General features: G+C 35.4%; 1 protein-coding gene across 1 annotated transcript; it reads left to right on the top strand.

The window, feature by feature from the left end:
• The first annotated feature begins 319 nt into the window (after window positions 1-319).
• Window positions 320-8,772, top strand: LOC112524154 (vacuolar-sorting protein BRO1-like). Its single transcript, XM_025133834.1, has 9 exons — window positions 320-1,131; window positions 2,039-2,536; window positions 2,579-3,034; window positions 3,331-3,420; window positions 4,172-4,240; window positions 5,020-5,160; window positions 7,536-7,584; window positions 7,995-8,098; window positions 8,184-8,772. The coding sequence occupies exons 1-9, from the start codon at window positions 451-453 to the stop codon at window positions 8,625-8,627; spliced, it is 2,532 nt and encodes an 843-aa protein (XP_024989602.1). The 5' UTR covers window positions 320-450; the 3' UTR covers window positions 8,628-8,772.
• The last annotated feature ends 4,655 nt before the right edge of the window (window positions 8,773-13,427 follow it).

Raw genomic sequence — 13,427 nt, 5'->3', positions numbered from 1 at the left:
TTTGTTTGGAGACCTTTATATCTTATTTGAGGTTATATTCAATTTCGTTATGGAAGATTTTATTTTGTATTGGAGGCTATATTTTGGAGGTTTTATATAGCGTTCCGTTACGTTTTGAAGTAACCTCCCTTCCTTCGGAATGGGGGTGTTACAATGATACAAAATCATTTAAAGATTTTTAGAACCATTAAAAAATATATTTATTTTGTACCAAATAATATTCACGATTTAACGATTTAAAAAAAACATCAGACAGCAAATCCACATTCCACAGTTTACTGGTCCTCCTCATCCATTGGACTCCGGAATCAATCATCGTCATCGGATTAGTGATCACACAAAATACGATTAAATCACAGAGAGGTAGTTGGAGACTTGGAGTGCTGTAATTTGTATGAAATCAAGCACCATTGACTTGCTAATCATCATCTTCTGCTGATTCATTGAGCTATGGCTGCTCCGTCGTCATCGTCGTCGGCGACGAACATCATGCTCGCAATCCACGAGAAGAAAACTGTATCGGTCGATCTCTACCGCCCTCTTCGCAACTACGTAGTTTTCAATTACTCTGAACGCGAGGCTCAGAACCTAGAAGACGACCTCGAAAACCTAAAGGAGATGCGGAACACCATCGAACGCTCCTCTGGCGCCGATTCCCTCCCTTCCCGTCGCGACCTCCTCCAGAACTACTTCAAAGCCCTAACCGCCGTAGAATCGAGGTTCCCGATCTCCCCCGATAAGGACCATGTCAACTCCGTGACGTTCACGTGGCACGACGCGTTCAAGAACAAGAACAAGGCGTCGCAACAGAACATTCACTTGGAGAAGGCGGCGATTTTGTTTAACTTGGGAGCGGTGCATAGTCAGATTGGGTTGACTTTTGACAGGTCAACGGTGGAAGGGAGACGGCAGGCTTCACACTCGTTTATCGCTGCGGCGGGTGCCTTCGCGTTTCTGAGGGATAATGCGGCTACGAAGGCTTCTATTGGGAGTTCGACGACAGTGGATGTTTCGGTGGAGTGTGCCGGGATGTTGGAGAGGCTGATGCTGGCTCAAGCGCAGGAGTGTGTATTTGAGAACACCATTGCTAAAGGGAGCACCCCTGGGGTTTGTGCTAAAATTTCGAGACAGGTCAGTGTTGATTTTCTTGCGGTTAATTGTTTGTATAAATTCCAAATATGCGTGCTGATCTTCATCTAGTTATTGCATCTGAATGAAGTGTAAGCAGTTTTTGATGCGCAAACAATGTAGATCGCTTTAACGTGCACCAAATTGCCTAAACAACTTATGGAGTTTTAAATGTACCTTTGTCTATTTTGAATGAGGGGGATTCTCATCAACTCCTCTTGGAGAAAGGGTTTCCTTATGCATAAAACTGATTAGGAAGTTTTTTGACTTACAATATGCAGCTGAGAGTCTACAACTATATCCAATTCTATGTGGTTTGCCTAGCGACCTAACAAAATGTAAATTGATACTTGATCAGTATCCTTGATTATTTCTCCAAAAGACCTCAAACTCCTTAATCTTTGGCTTGCCTCATTCGTGGTTATTCAGAACTCCTCCCCCTCATAATTTCCGTGATAATTTTATGACAGTTTTCAATTTGAGTCAGAGTACTGGATTAATTAAACGTACAGTGCTCATTTTTAATGTGCAAAGGGGAGATTGAGATGTATAGACATTCAGACATGAGTGGTTGTCTACAAACACAAATTATAGCAGTTCCAAGTATGATGCATTAGTGTTTTGGAGAAAGCATATTGCTTAGTTATAACTTGTAAGAACAAACAGTGCTTGGAGAGGACAGGAAGAAATCATGGTACTCCTCTCTCACCGACAGAACCATACATCTTATTTTTTTAGAACTTTCTAATATACTTTCCTTGTGCAGTTCCTATGTTGTTGGTTATTTTATGATGCATGCAAATTGTATAGTGAAAAGCAACTTGGAATTTTCTTTTGGAATGTAGTTATTGCCAAAGAGAAGAGTACCTGCATTCGTGACAGTCTTATAGAACAATTTACATAAATGTAGGCGGGCCTCTACTACGAGGAAGCCGTAGCTGCACTAAATGTTGCACCTCTCAGTCAGCACTTCGACAAGACATGGATGTCTCATATTCAGCTAAAGGCAGCTTTGTTCTATGCAGAAGCTTGTTATAGGTATAGCTTAGAGCTTCATGAGAAAGACGAGATCGGGGAAGAAATTGCACGATTGAACAGCGGCATTAGTGCTTTATCTGATGCCAAGAAATCATCTCCAAGGGGAGCTGCACAGCAGATACTTGATGCAATTAACAAGCTAGAATCCAATCTTAATTGCAACCTAGAGAGGGCTATGAAGGAGAATGATAGGGTGTATCTTATGAGGGTTCCTCCAGCCAGTTCATTGCCACCTCTTCCTGCATTTTCATTGGTCAAGTCAATGAACATGAATGATGTGTTGGATGCAAGTAAGGAGAAGATGTTTGCAAGTCTTGTTCCTGACAATAGTGCCAAGGCTCTTTCTAGGTACACGGAAATGGTTGATGAGGTCATCAGAACTCAAGCTGAGAAATTGCAGCAAGGGAGCGAGCTTGCNAGAACTCAAGCTGAGAAATTGCAGCAAGGGAGCGAGCTTGCTCGAGTGAGCCTTAAGGAAATGGACTTACCTGATTCAATTCTTGCTTTGGAAGGACATTCTGTCTTGCCAACAGCTCTATGGGAAGATGTGGAGGCAGTTCAAATTAGTGGGGGTCCAGCTGGCTTGGAAGGTGAACTCCAGCAACTTCGAGATTTAAGGAGGGTAAACCACGAATTGCTGGATCAGACTGAGGAGCTCCTCCAGAAAGAAGCAGCAGAAGATGCACAGTTTAGAAGCCAATTTGGGACACGATGGACCAGGCCTCAGTCTAGTACCCTCACAAAGAACTTGCAGGATAGATTAAATAGGTTTGCAGCAAATTTGAAGCAAGCGGCAGACAGCGATGGTAAAATTGAACGCTCTGTGAGGGACCACATGGCACTCATGTCTATCCTAGATAGCCGTCCGGTTTGTTTTCTCAAACTCCTTACCTAACTTGCTGACTATTTATCCTTTCAATTAGACAATCATGAATCAGCTGTATTGTGGACTGTTCTAATTCGAGTTTCTTAGCAATTTGTATGAAGAACTACGATCAGTATCAAAGATTTCGTACATTCATGTCAATACAAATTTGGAAGAATAATTTTGCAGTTAATATTTATTCAGTACATAGTGCTAATTATAATTGCTAAAGGATTATATGGAGTCCATGGACTTGACTTTGGTATGCTAATTTGTCTGTGCATGTTCTTATGTTCCAGATCGAGTCGGCCCTTCCAACCTTGGCAAGGCCAATCATGTCTTTGGATGCCAATGAAGATGCTGTAGTGGGGGCTCTGAAGCAGAGCTTGGTAATATTATCTTTAATGGCTATAATGTGATGGATTCTTGAAATTGAACAGATTTCAATGTGCATTTCTTGTATCATCTTACCAAAAGTCGTGGTATAGTTTATGATGAAAGTCACATTCTTATAAATCATCATATAAGTAAATATAATAACCAGATGAGTTATTCAAAGGAGGTTTAACCGCTTAACAATAGCATCCATAAATTACTATGTAGTCCATTAGTTGATCATGATGCAAAATGCCACCAAATGGAAAACATCACCCTATATAAACAAGCTTCATGTGAAAAATATCATTTATATAATGGTATAAAGTCGGTATTTGCATGACATTGATTTGAAGACATTTATCAAGATCTGTTAAAGTGTTTCGTACATCCAATTTTTTATCTTGGAGTTATTCAAATGTTTCACTGGGAAGTGGGAATTAAAGAGAAACATCTTTCTTTAAGCAAGAAACTGTATATTGTATGATATGTTGGCATTGAACATGCAACAATTTTTCTCCGGAACTTTTGTCTATACACATGGGATTAATGGGAGAACCATCACAAATCACAAATTAAACAGTTTTTGGGCTATATTTCTAGCAATAAATATATTTAGGCCTTGATGAAAAACTTACCTCAAGTAAATACAAATGAATGAAGTCTCAACAGGCATCTCAATTTACACTTAGTCTCTTTCTCTGAGTAATGGGACCTAGTAAGTGTAAGACCTGCAATAATTTCTTTAATGTCCTGCTTTTGCAGAGGCAATTAGAGACACTGGGTGCACAAAGGGCAGGTCTGGAGGACATGCTTAAAGACATGAAGAGAAAGGTATGCTTTCTTTCTAGTTGAGAGATATTTATGCTGGGTAATTAATGCATTTGACTAAGATGTTCTTTTCTTTAGGAACTATATATTTTTCGTTTCAGTATCTATCTTGTACATGCACTTACATTCATCTGTTGACCATAGTCCTTGGGTAATGATATTCTATTATGTGCTCTCCTTCTTGGATTATTGTACACTGTTCCAAATTTTTTCTTTCTTTTAATATATCGTGTTGTCAAGCCTGTTTATCAGTTTGCATTAATGTGTCTGCTTCCTTGTTTTTGGCAGTTTTTTTTTTTATCTTAGAGGTTTATTTTAGAAACATGAACTAGGATACCCAGATCAAAAAAATTATTTCAGCTTGACTGCTTATACAAGAGGCTAGCCTAAAGGCCAGAACTGCTTTACACCTAGCTAACACAGGCTACATCATTAATATTCCTGCAGAAGAGCCTACCTAGTATAGTAGAGATTACAATTACTAATTAGCCAAAAAAGAAGATTTAAGGCCCTGCCATTTTTAGACTGCAAAGGAGGGGTACATGAACCATCTTCCATTCCTTTTGTACGCTGCATTTTCTTTCCTGTATACTCGTATCCCATTCATGCCATAAACATAAATTATATCATCCCACTGGTCTGGAACAGTTTGACAGTTACACTTATCTCTTTGGCTTGAAAAAGATACAAATGGCTTCGATTTTGCTTTATATGTTTTCTAAGAACTTTGCAGTTTATAGATTATTGATGCTCTAATTTGCATTTGTATCCATTGGCTTTAGGATGATATACTTCCGAAGTTGATGACATCCATTGGTTCACACGAGGATCTCTTCAGAAAGGAGATAGCAAAATATGATCAAATATGTGAAGATATATCCCAAAATCTGCAGGCACAAGAGCAATTATTGCTACATATTCAGGTCTCCTTTTCATTTCTGTTTCAATGTCTATCACTACCTCTTGCCTGAACAGCTGCAGGGGTTTCTGCTGCTGTTCAGAGGAGTCCTCATTTTGCCCCATCTGTTTTGCTTTGTCCACTTCGTTGGTATTGTATTTTCTTATCTGAGTGTATGTGTGTGTTATGATTTGAGAGGGGGGGGGGGGGTAGTTTGGTATCTGGGGCTACCTCTTAAAGGGGGTGAAATTCCATATCAAATAAAAACAAATTAATTCAGAAGAAAAATGAAGGCATCTGATGGCAATATGAAAGGGAAATGAAATTCAACTTGAATGGCGTGTATTTCATTGAGGATGTAGCCTTGTATATTATTTGAAGCATGATGAAACAAGTGCCTATATTGGGATGTTTAATCTAAGCAACTTCTAAAGAAGCTTTAGGTATTAAACTATCATTAAGCAAAACCTTGCATATAGAAGGCGTTGTTGTAATTTGCTTTCGGAGTTGATAGTTACTGATTAAGTTCATTTTTGAAGTGGTGGATTGTGCCACAAAAGTTGTTTGAATGATGAACTTGTTCTCATCGATATAACCTATATTGGAAGGTGAATAATTTCATATGTTCTAAATTGATGGGAATTAGCTCAATAAAGCCTTTCTCAACTACTCTGGGTTAAGTACATCATGGTTACTGCTGGGGACTTCTTGCATTACATATTTACATCTAAAACAACTTTTAGGCTATCAAACTTTTGTCAAAGAGTGGATTTGTGCTCTCACAGGGAGTGATGAAGAGATTATGTGGAATACAATTTGGTCTTATTGTCCTTTTACCTTGGTTTACAATTTATTAATTTTGTGAATTGTTATGGTTACCTGAACTAGCACCATGTTTTTCTTTTGATGTGATAGATCAAGCAGAAACATATCCTTTAGCATTATCTTGTGGGGTAAGATGTCCTTGATTGTTGAGCCTGTATAATTAAAGAGCATGTAGCAAGTAGTTCCAATGGATTTCACTGTGGCAGTCCCTAGCAACGTCTTGAATGTGTGTGTGAGAACTAGTTAACTACATGGGAGGCCTTGGAGCAATTGGTAAGGCTGCATTTTTCGATTGGAAGTCCTGGAAATAGCATCTTTTGCAAAACATAAGGGAAAGACTGTATAAAGATATCTGCCATAAAAGCTTGGGAGCCTTGGGCACTAAGTCGCCTTTCAGAAGGAGCTAACCTTCAGTGAGAATTGGAGCACGTGATTGGAGACTTTTGTAAATTGGTAAATGGCGGCCAAATTACATATCTTCAACTATAAAATCATTAAATCATATTCACAATGCAGGGCCCTTGACGAAGTCCCCTCTTTTATTAAGCAAATTTAACTAGTCTAAACGTGAGCAGAATCAGATGGCCAAGATGAACACCAACGCCTTAAGTGGCAGTCCCTTGAGGAAGAATCAAGATTTGTTAGTCATTTAGCCCATAGATCTTTAGTTTTCAATCTATTATGGGTTCCTTCAGAAGGAAATTGTGTGTGTGTGTGTGTGTGTTAACAGTTCAGTGCATGCTGTCCTATTGTACCAGTTTGACATTAAGCATCCCCCGAGTCATATATATTCTTGTTATATGCATGATAGTGTGCTCTCTTAAGTTTTAACAGTTACCTTGTTGCTGAGGGCAGAACTCTTCTGTCAGTTCTGTGCCATCTTAATGCTCCCTCCGTTCTCTGTAACCTGTCATACTTTGGCTTTGAATGTCTAACAAACCACCTTCAATTTTGAAATTGATTGAATACATATAATATTTGAGGAGAAACCAATAATTACATCAAAAGTACAATCAGTATTAATGTATTATAAATACCAAAAAAAATTCTTGTTAAAAATGCAGAAGAATAAACAATGATAATTATTTATTAAATACTATTTTGGCATTCAAAGTCAAAAGAGTAGAACTAATAGAGAATGGAGGAGTATCCATATGGAAACTGAAAGATAGGATATGGAATGTTAACAACTGTTTTGCTTGAACCGTTTCTGTTCCCTTTTTAAAAAATATTGTGGTTGCACATTTACAATATGGACTAGGTGTCAGGTGATTAGGTCTCTAGCACCTAAAGGGAGTTTCTCTAGATTGATCAGAAGATCCTTTCAATTGGCTAGAATCCCTTACTTGAACGAAACTAGATCTTGCGGAATCATATTGAATATTTGACGATACCTTGCGAAAAAACCTTATTATTGAACACTAGTAGCTGGTGCTTATATTTTTGAATTGTTTCTTTTATATCCTATATGCATAGAGCTTTCTTCCAAATGATTACCTTTCAACACTGTTATGATATAAGACCAGTCCAGGCAATTCATGCATCCTAATTTCTAATTTCTTCTCTTCCATTTAGGCTCAAAATAGCGAGTTTGCAGGCACCTTCAACATTGAGGACTACAGGGGTAGGTGCTAATTATAAATTTTTATGTATCAGCCTTCACTTTACTGTGCATTATTTCTTTCCTTTGATACTCTATTTGGATTATTTAGCATGTTGTTTCCGTGATGAACTGTGGTTTTTTTTAATGAGATGTGGCATAACAGACGAGTTGGGTACTTGGGTTGGATTGGGTAACAGGTTGAACTGGGCATCATTTAATATGTATGGATGTACTATAAAGTTTCCTACCACGAACACATCCGAGTCTCCCAGCCCCTAACAAAAGAAACCACCTCCTTTTTGCGAAGGTCTTATAACGTTATATGATCTCTAAAACCTTGTTATCCTAGAACAATTTATTTCAATTCATTATGTACTTTGAGACATTGTTGCATATGTTCTTGTTATAACATTGTACTTTTGGTCCCCCAGCTTCTTGTGAAAAGTGCTATAAGCAGATTGAGGCTGCTATAGCCAGGTATCGAGAAATCAAAGAGAACATCAATGAAGGATTGAAGTTTTATGTTACTCTTCAGGTGACCTGCCCTCTTGTTGGCTCTTATCACACGGTTAAGAAGTCATTTAATCAACTTTTTATCGTTTATTCTCGTCATTTAACAGGAAGCAATCACAAACGTAAAGCAGCAGTCGAATGACTTTGTGATGACCCGAAGCATACAGTGCCGAGAAATGATTGAAGATGTACAAAGACAAATGTCGGGTCTCAGTGTTCAAGATGGTAGAAACTACAATTACTCTGTCGGACGGTCTCATCAGTCACAAAGACCTGAGGCCGCCAATATGGCCAACACCCCTCGTCCTCAAACACCATATTACCAGCAACCACCACCAGGATATGGTCAGCACCCGCCGCCTCCTTATAACACGGCGCCACCAAGTGGTGGGTCCCCATACCCCCCTCAGCCAGGCCAACAACAAGGACCGCCAGGGCAGCCGGCTTACCCGGGTTGGCAGGGGTCCTATTATAATGCACAGGGTCAGCAACCTGGATCTTATTCGAGGCCTCCATACCCTCCTAACCAGAGTGGCTACTATAGACAATGATTTGTTTCTTATTTTTTGGCCTGGTTTGACGTTATTTTTGGCGTGGATGTGATGTGTATATTTAAGTTGCAATTGTTTATTTCATTTGTGTGGTTTACAAACTCGTATCGTGGACATATATCATCTCGACATAAATAACATATACCTAATGTTTGTATACTTACGTGAGACCGTGTGCTTTATAGGTTCTGGTTTTGTATGCCAACGAAACTATCCTAAATTTGTAAGCAATTTGTCCTGTACACACATGTGCATAACATGCATATAAACAAATAAAATTACTTCAATTACTTGTATGCACATGTGTATGTTGTTCAGATAAATAATTATCAGGTGTTCTTCAGTTTTTCATTTTCTATGGGTTTTATCCAAACCTCTTCCTCTCTCTCCATTATATACATACATATATAGAGGAGCGATCAAATGAAAACCACTCCATTATATATATATATATATACCTCTCTATCTCTCTCACTCTCAATCGTTTTGTCTTTTGTTTATAACCAACAACCATGGAGTCCATCACCATTATTTGGTCTGTTTAGGTGGTTGATTTGATTTACCCAAAAGAAGCTCAATTCTAAAGGGACTGAAACTGTTAATTGCAATTAATAGACTTAGGGGTGTTTGGAATTGCTTACTTAAAATGTTTATTAACTTATTCCAATGTGGTACGAATAACAAAGAGTTAGGGGCTGTTTACCAAAACACTTACCCGGTAAGCGCTTAACGGTAAAATTCAACTCTATATCTTATTTATCGGGCAAGATTTTAGTCTACCAAAACGACATCGTATGTAATAATTTACCCGACAAGCGCTGACCGTGGTAAGAGTCGTCGTCATCACTTACCAGGTAAGACTCTCGGTTCGTGCCTTCGCTCTTACCAAGTAAGATTCTTGATCCTTGTCATATTCATCCGGTAAGAGAATGTGACTTGATAAGCGCTTACCCGAGTAAGCATTTGGTAAACGGCCCCTTAATAGACTTAGGGGTGTTTGATATGATGTGTATATTAAGTTGCAATTGTTTATTTCGTTTGTGTGGTTTGACATCGAACTCGTATTATGGACGTATATCACTCGACATAGATTAACATATACCTAACGTTTGTATACTTGGAGTACGTGCAACCGTGTGTTTTGTAGGTTCTAGTTTTGCATGCCAACGAAATATCCTAAATTTGTTCGCACAATCTAATGGGATGAAATTGTGATAATTTTAAGAGCCATGAAATTGTGATAATTTTGTGATAAATTTTTGAGAGCCATGAAATTGTGATAATTTTAAAACTAGTTGTCTACTCGCACAACGTAATGGGATGTAAAAAGCTCATTAAGATTATTCAATTTTGAGATATCAAATTCCTTGAAAGATGTAACAGTCTGCTACATTTGTATCTAATTTAGATTCAAATATACATTCATCCAAAATGTTGGTGTTAGTAGGTTCTACAATTATTCATAAACCCTTAATCACAACCCGAATGACTGTAGCGGTGGAGCAAGATACTCAACCCGAATCACAACCCATCTCGAATATATTGAATATAAGAAACCCTTAAAAGCAAATGAGTTTGTTAATGTATACAAATACTGTAAATGTAGATCTGGAGCTCCGAAATGCCAACCTTTAAAATAAGCAGCTAGCTCAAACTCTAGTAGTAAAATGGAAAGCCAAAGGAAGACCTTTATACAAGTACAAAAAACGTGTGGAAGTTGTAAGGGTGTCGGTGAGACTGGAGGAGAGACGGTGAGGAACGCGGAGGCGAGGAAGAATGTAGTTAGGGCAATTGAGGTGATTGGGAAAAATCAATCGTGAATTATGAAAATCTGAGGTTTACATTTGAAATGGTAAGAGAGTTTTTGATCCATATTTGTGCATTTTTCATTACTTTTACAATAAGAATTATGGGGTCTAACAAGTAAGATGAAAATCTTGGGAACATAAAAGGTCAAATTGAAAGGGGTAGATGGTTTAAATTTTCAATGTTTGTTGGGAACAAAAACTAAATATGAGAAAGATAAAACTTAAAAGTATGAGTTATAAAAGGTGAAACATTGTTGAGTCGTACCATATGCATAAATGACTTGTAATTAAGACGTTTAAGATTTTATGCATAAAGCAATACCTTATGCATTTAAGGTTGTTTTTAAGACTTTTATCAAATCTGTTTTATAATAATTTTAAAATTAATGGAGAATGTGTTATTTTATATTATTATTTTTTCATCTAATACTAGAATTTAGAATATTAATTAACATATTTATTTATTTCATAATATGTTTGTTTGATAATGTGAACCTCTTTTAGTTTGTTTATAAAATAAAAATTATATATAAAAGAATTTTATATTGTGAATTGCATACATGAAATAAACACATTCTAAAACAAATATATATTTATTAATATATTAAAATTTTAGCCTTAGATGAAAAAAAATCATGTGAAAGGATACCTTAAACTAAAAGTTCTCATATTTATTACAATATATAGAGTTCTCAAATGATTAAACCTATATATATATATATATATATAGAGAGAGAGAGAGAGAGAGAGAGAGTCAGGTTTGGGGAAAAACTACACAAAAATAAAAAACTGAGTAACACCTTCATAACCGTTTATCTAAACGGTATATACATGTGCATACAAATAACTTGTAAGCAATTTTCTTGTATACACATATGCATAACATGCATACATGCTTAAAAACTAAAAAAGTTACTTTAATTACTTGTATGCACATGTGCATGCCGTCCAGATAAATAGTTATTAGGGTGTTCCTTAATTTTTCATTTTCTATGGATTTTATCCAAACCTCTTTATCCAAACCTCCTTATATATATAAACTTTTTAATATAAATCTAGAAAAATTTATTACAAGCATATATATATATATATATATATATATATATATATATATATATAGGGGCACGTTCAAATGAAAACCGTGCATTTATAAGAAACTGTGTAAACCAATTTTGACCAATAGGAAAATTCTTTTTTTTTTCAAATTAAATTTAATCAATAAGGGTATTTCGGTCATCTACAATATTTTCTATTAAATATGAAAGTTATTAATAAATTTTAATTAATGAAATGTAATAAAGAAAATTGTATAAATGATAACATTTAAATATCCCTTAATTATATTAAAATATTAAAATTTTGGATTTCATATATTGTCATGAGTTATAATAAGGAAACGTGTCTTGATGAAATAATTGAATTATAGAATGAAATCATTAAAACGTAGATGAACAAAAAAATCCACAAAATGAAACCAGTTTCATGAACGTGAAACCGATTCATGTTGCAAAGAAATTAGGTGAACCGAAATATTTTTATGGTGAACCTGTTGCATTGATGGTGTAGTTAATCCTTTTTTTATGAGAAACAAAATGAAACCGGTGCATTTTGAAAAAAAAATATGAAAAGAAAAATGAAACATGTTTCATGAACGTGAAACCGGTTCATGTTGCAAATAAATTATGTGAACCAAAACATTTTTATGGTGAAACCGTTGCATTGATGGTGTAGTTGATCCATTTTGTTGATGAAAAGGAAAATGGAACCGGTACATTTTGAAAATAAATTATGAAAAGGAAAATGAAACAGTTTCATGAACGTGAAACCGGGTCTTGTTGCAAATAAATTATGTGAACCGAAACATTTTCATGGTGAATCCGTTGCATTGATGGTGTAGTTGAGCCCTTTTGTATTTCGCTCGTCTCGAACGAAGTGCATGATAAAACGGGGAAATGATTTTAATCTGCTACATAATCTTGAAGATTGTAAAGACTAAAGGAATGATTTCATCAAATCGGTGGTGAAATAAGAAAATTATTGTACATGAAATAGTTTTCATGAAAGTGAAACTGGTTCATGGCAGTATTGAGCCTGATAAGTGAAATGGTTGCATAAGTGAAACAATTTCATGTTGTATTATAAACTTTTATGAAGTCAGTAATCGATGAAAAAATTTCGTTATCTAAGTGTAACAAATCCATCTACCATTATAATGAAAAATTACGAAATATGATCAGTATTACTTGGATTAGTCTGTTGATTAAATTTTGATACCAATTTCGTTCATATATTGTAATTCAAAATTTAAAACGATTCACTCTATATAATTGAATACGATGTGTTATATTCATTTTTTTTATATGTTTTATTTTAAAGTTAAAAATAATATATTGCTTTAAAAAATGGAAATAGTGTCATTAATATTGAGAAGGATGTTGCCAAATGTTAAATTTTGTTTACCATTTTTGCTCTTACTGTTGAAATAAAATAAAATTTTAATATATATATATATATATATTTAATTTCCTAAAATAAAGTAAACTAATCTTGGTCATTGATCAAGAAAATGGATGGATGAGATTGGTTTACACAAATGGGGCATATTTTTTATTTGAACGCTCCACTCTCTCTCTCTCTCTCTCTCTCTCTATATATATATATATATATATATATATACTATATTATAAAACATTTGACATAAACTCTTAAAAACGATTTTTTATGCACGAAGTACTGTTTATTAATGCATAGTATTTAAAATTTAAGATTACAAGTAAATTGTGTTAAACACAACTTATTAAAGCTCCATACTTGAATTCGTCTAACTAACTGCAGATAAACATAATCAAATATTGAATAAACATCTCATTTTAAATATAAAAAATATAAAATATAATTAGGATAATCATTGATAACTAACAAAATACTTAGTTATTGTCTTTATAAAAAATTAAATTATTAAACTTAAATTAAATTTCTTTGTTACTAAAAC

The sequence above is a fragment of the Cynara cardunculus genome (assembly GCF_001531365.2).
Source record: "Cynara cardunculus var. scolymus isolate 2C chromosome LG 13, CcrdV1, whole genome shotgun sequence".
Lineage (NCBI taxonomy): Eukaryota > Viridiplantae > Streptophyta > Magnoliopsida > Asterales > Asteraceae > Cynara > Cynara cardunculus.
This window is presented reverse-complemented; position numbering and strand designations above follow the sequence as displayed.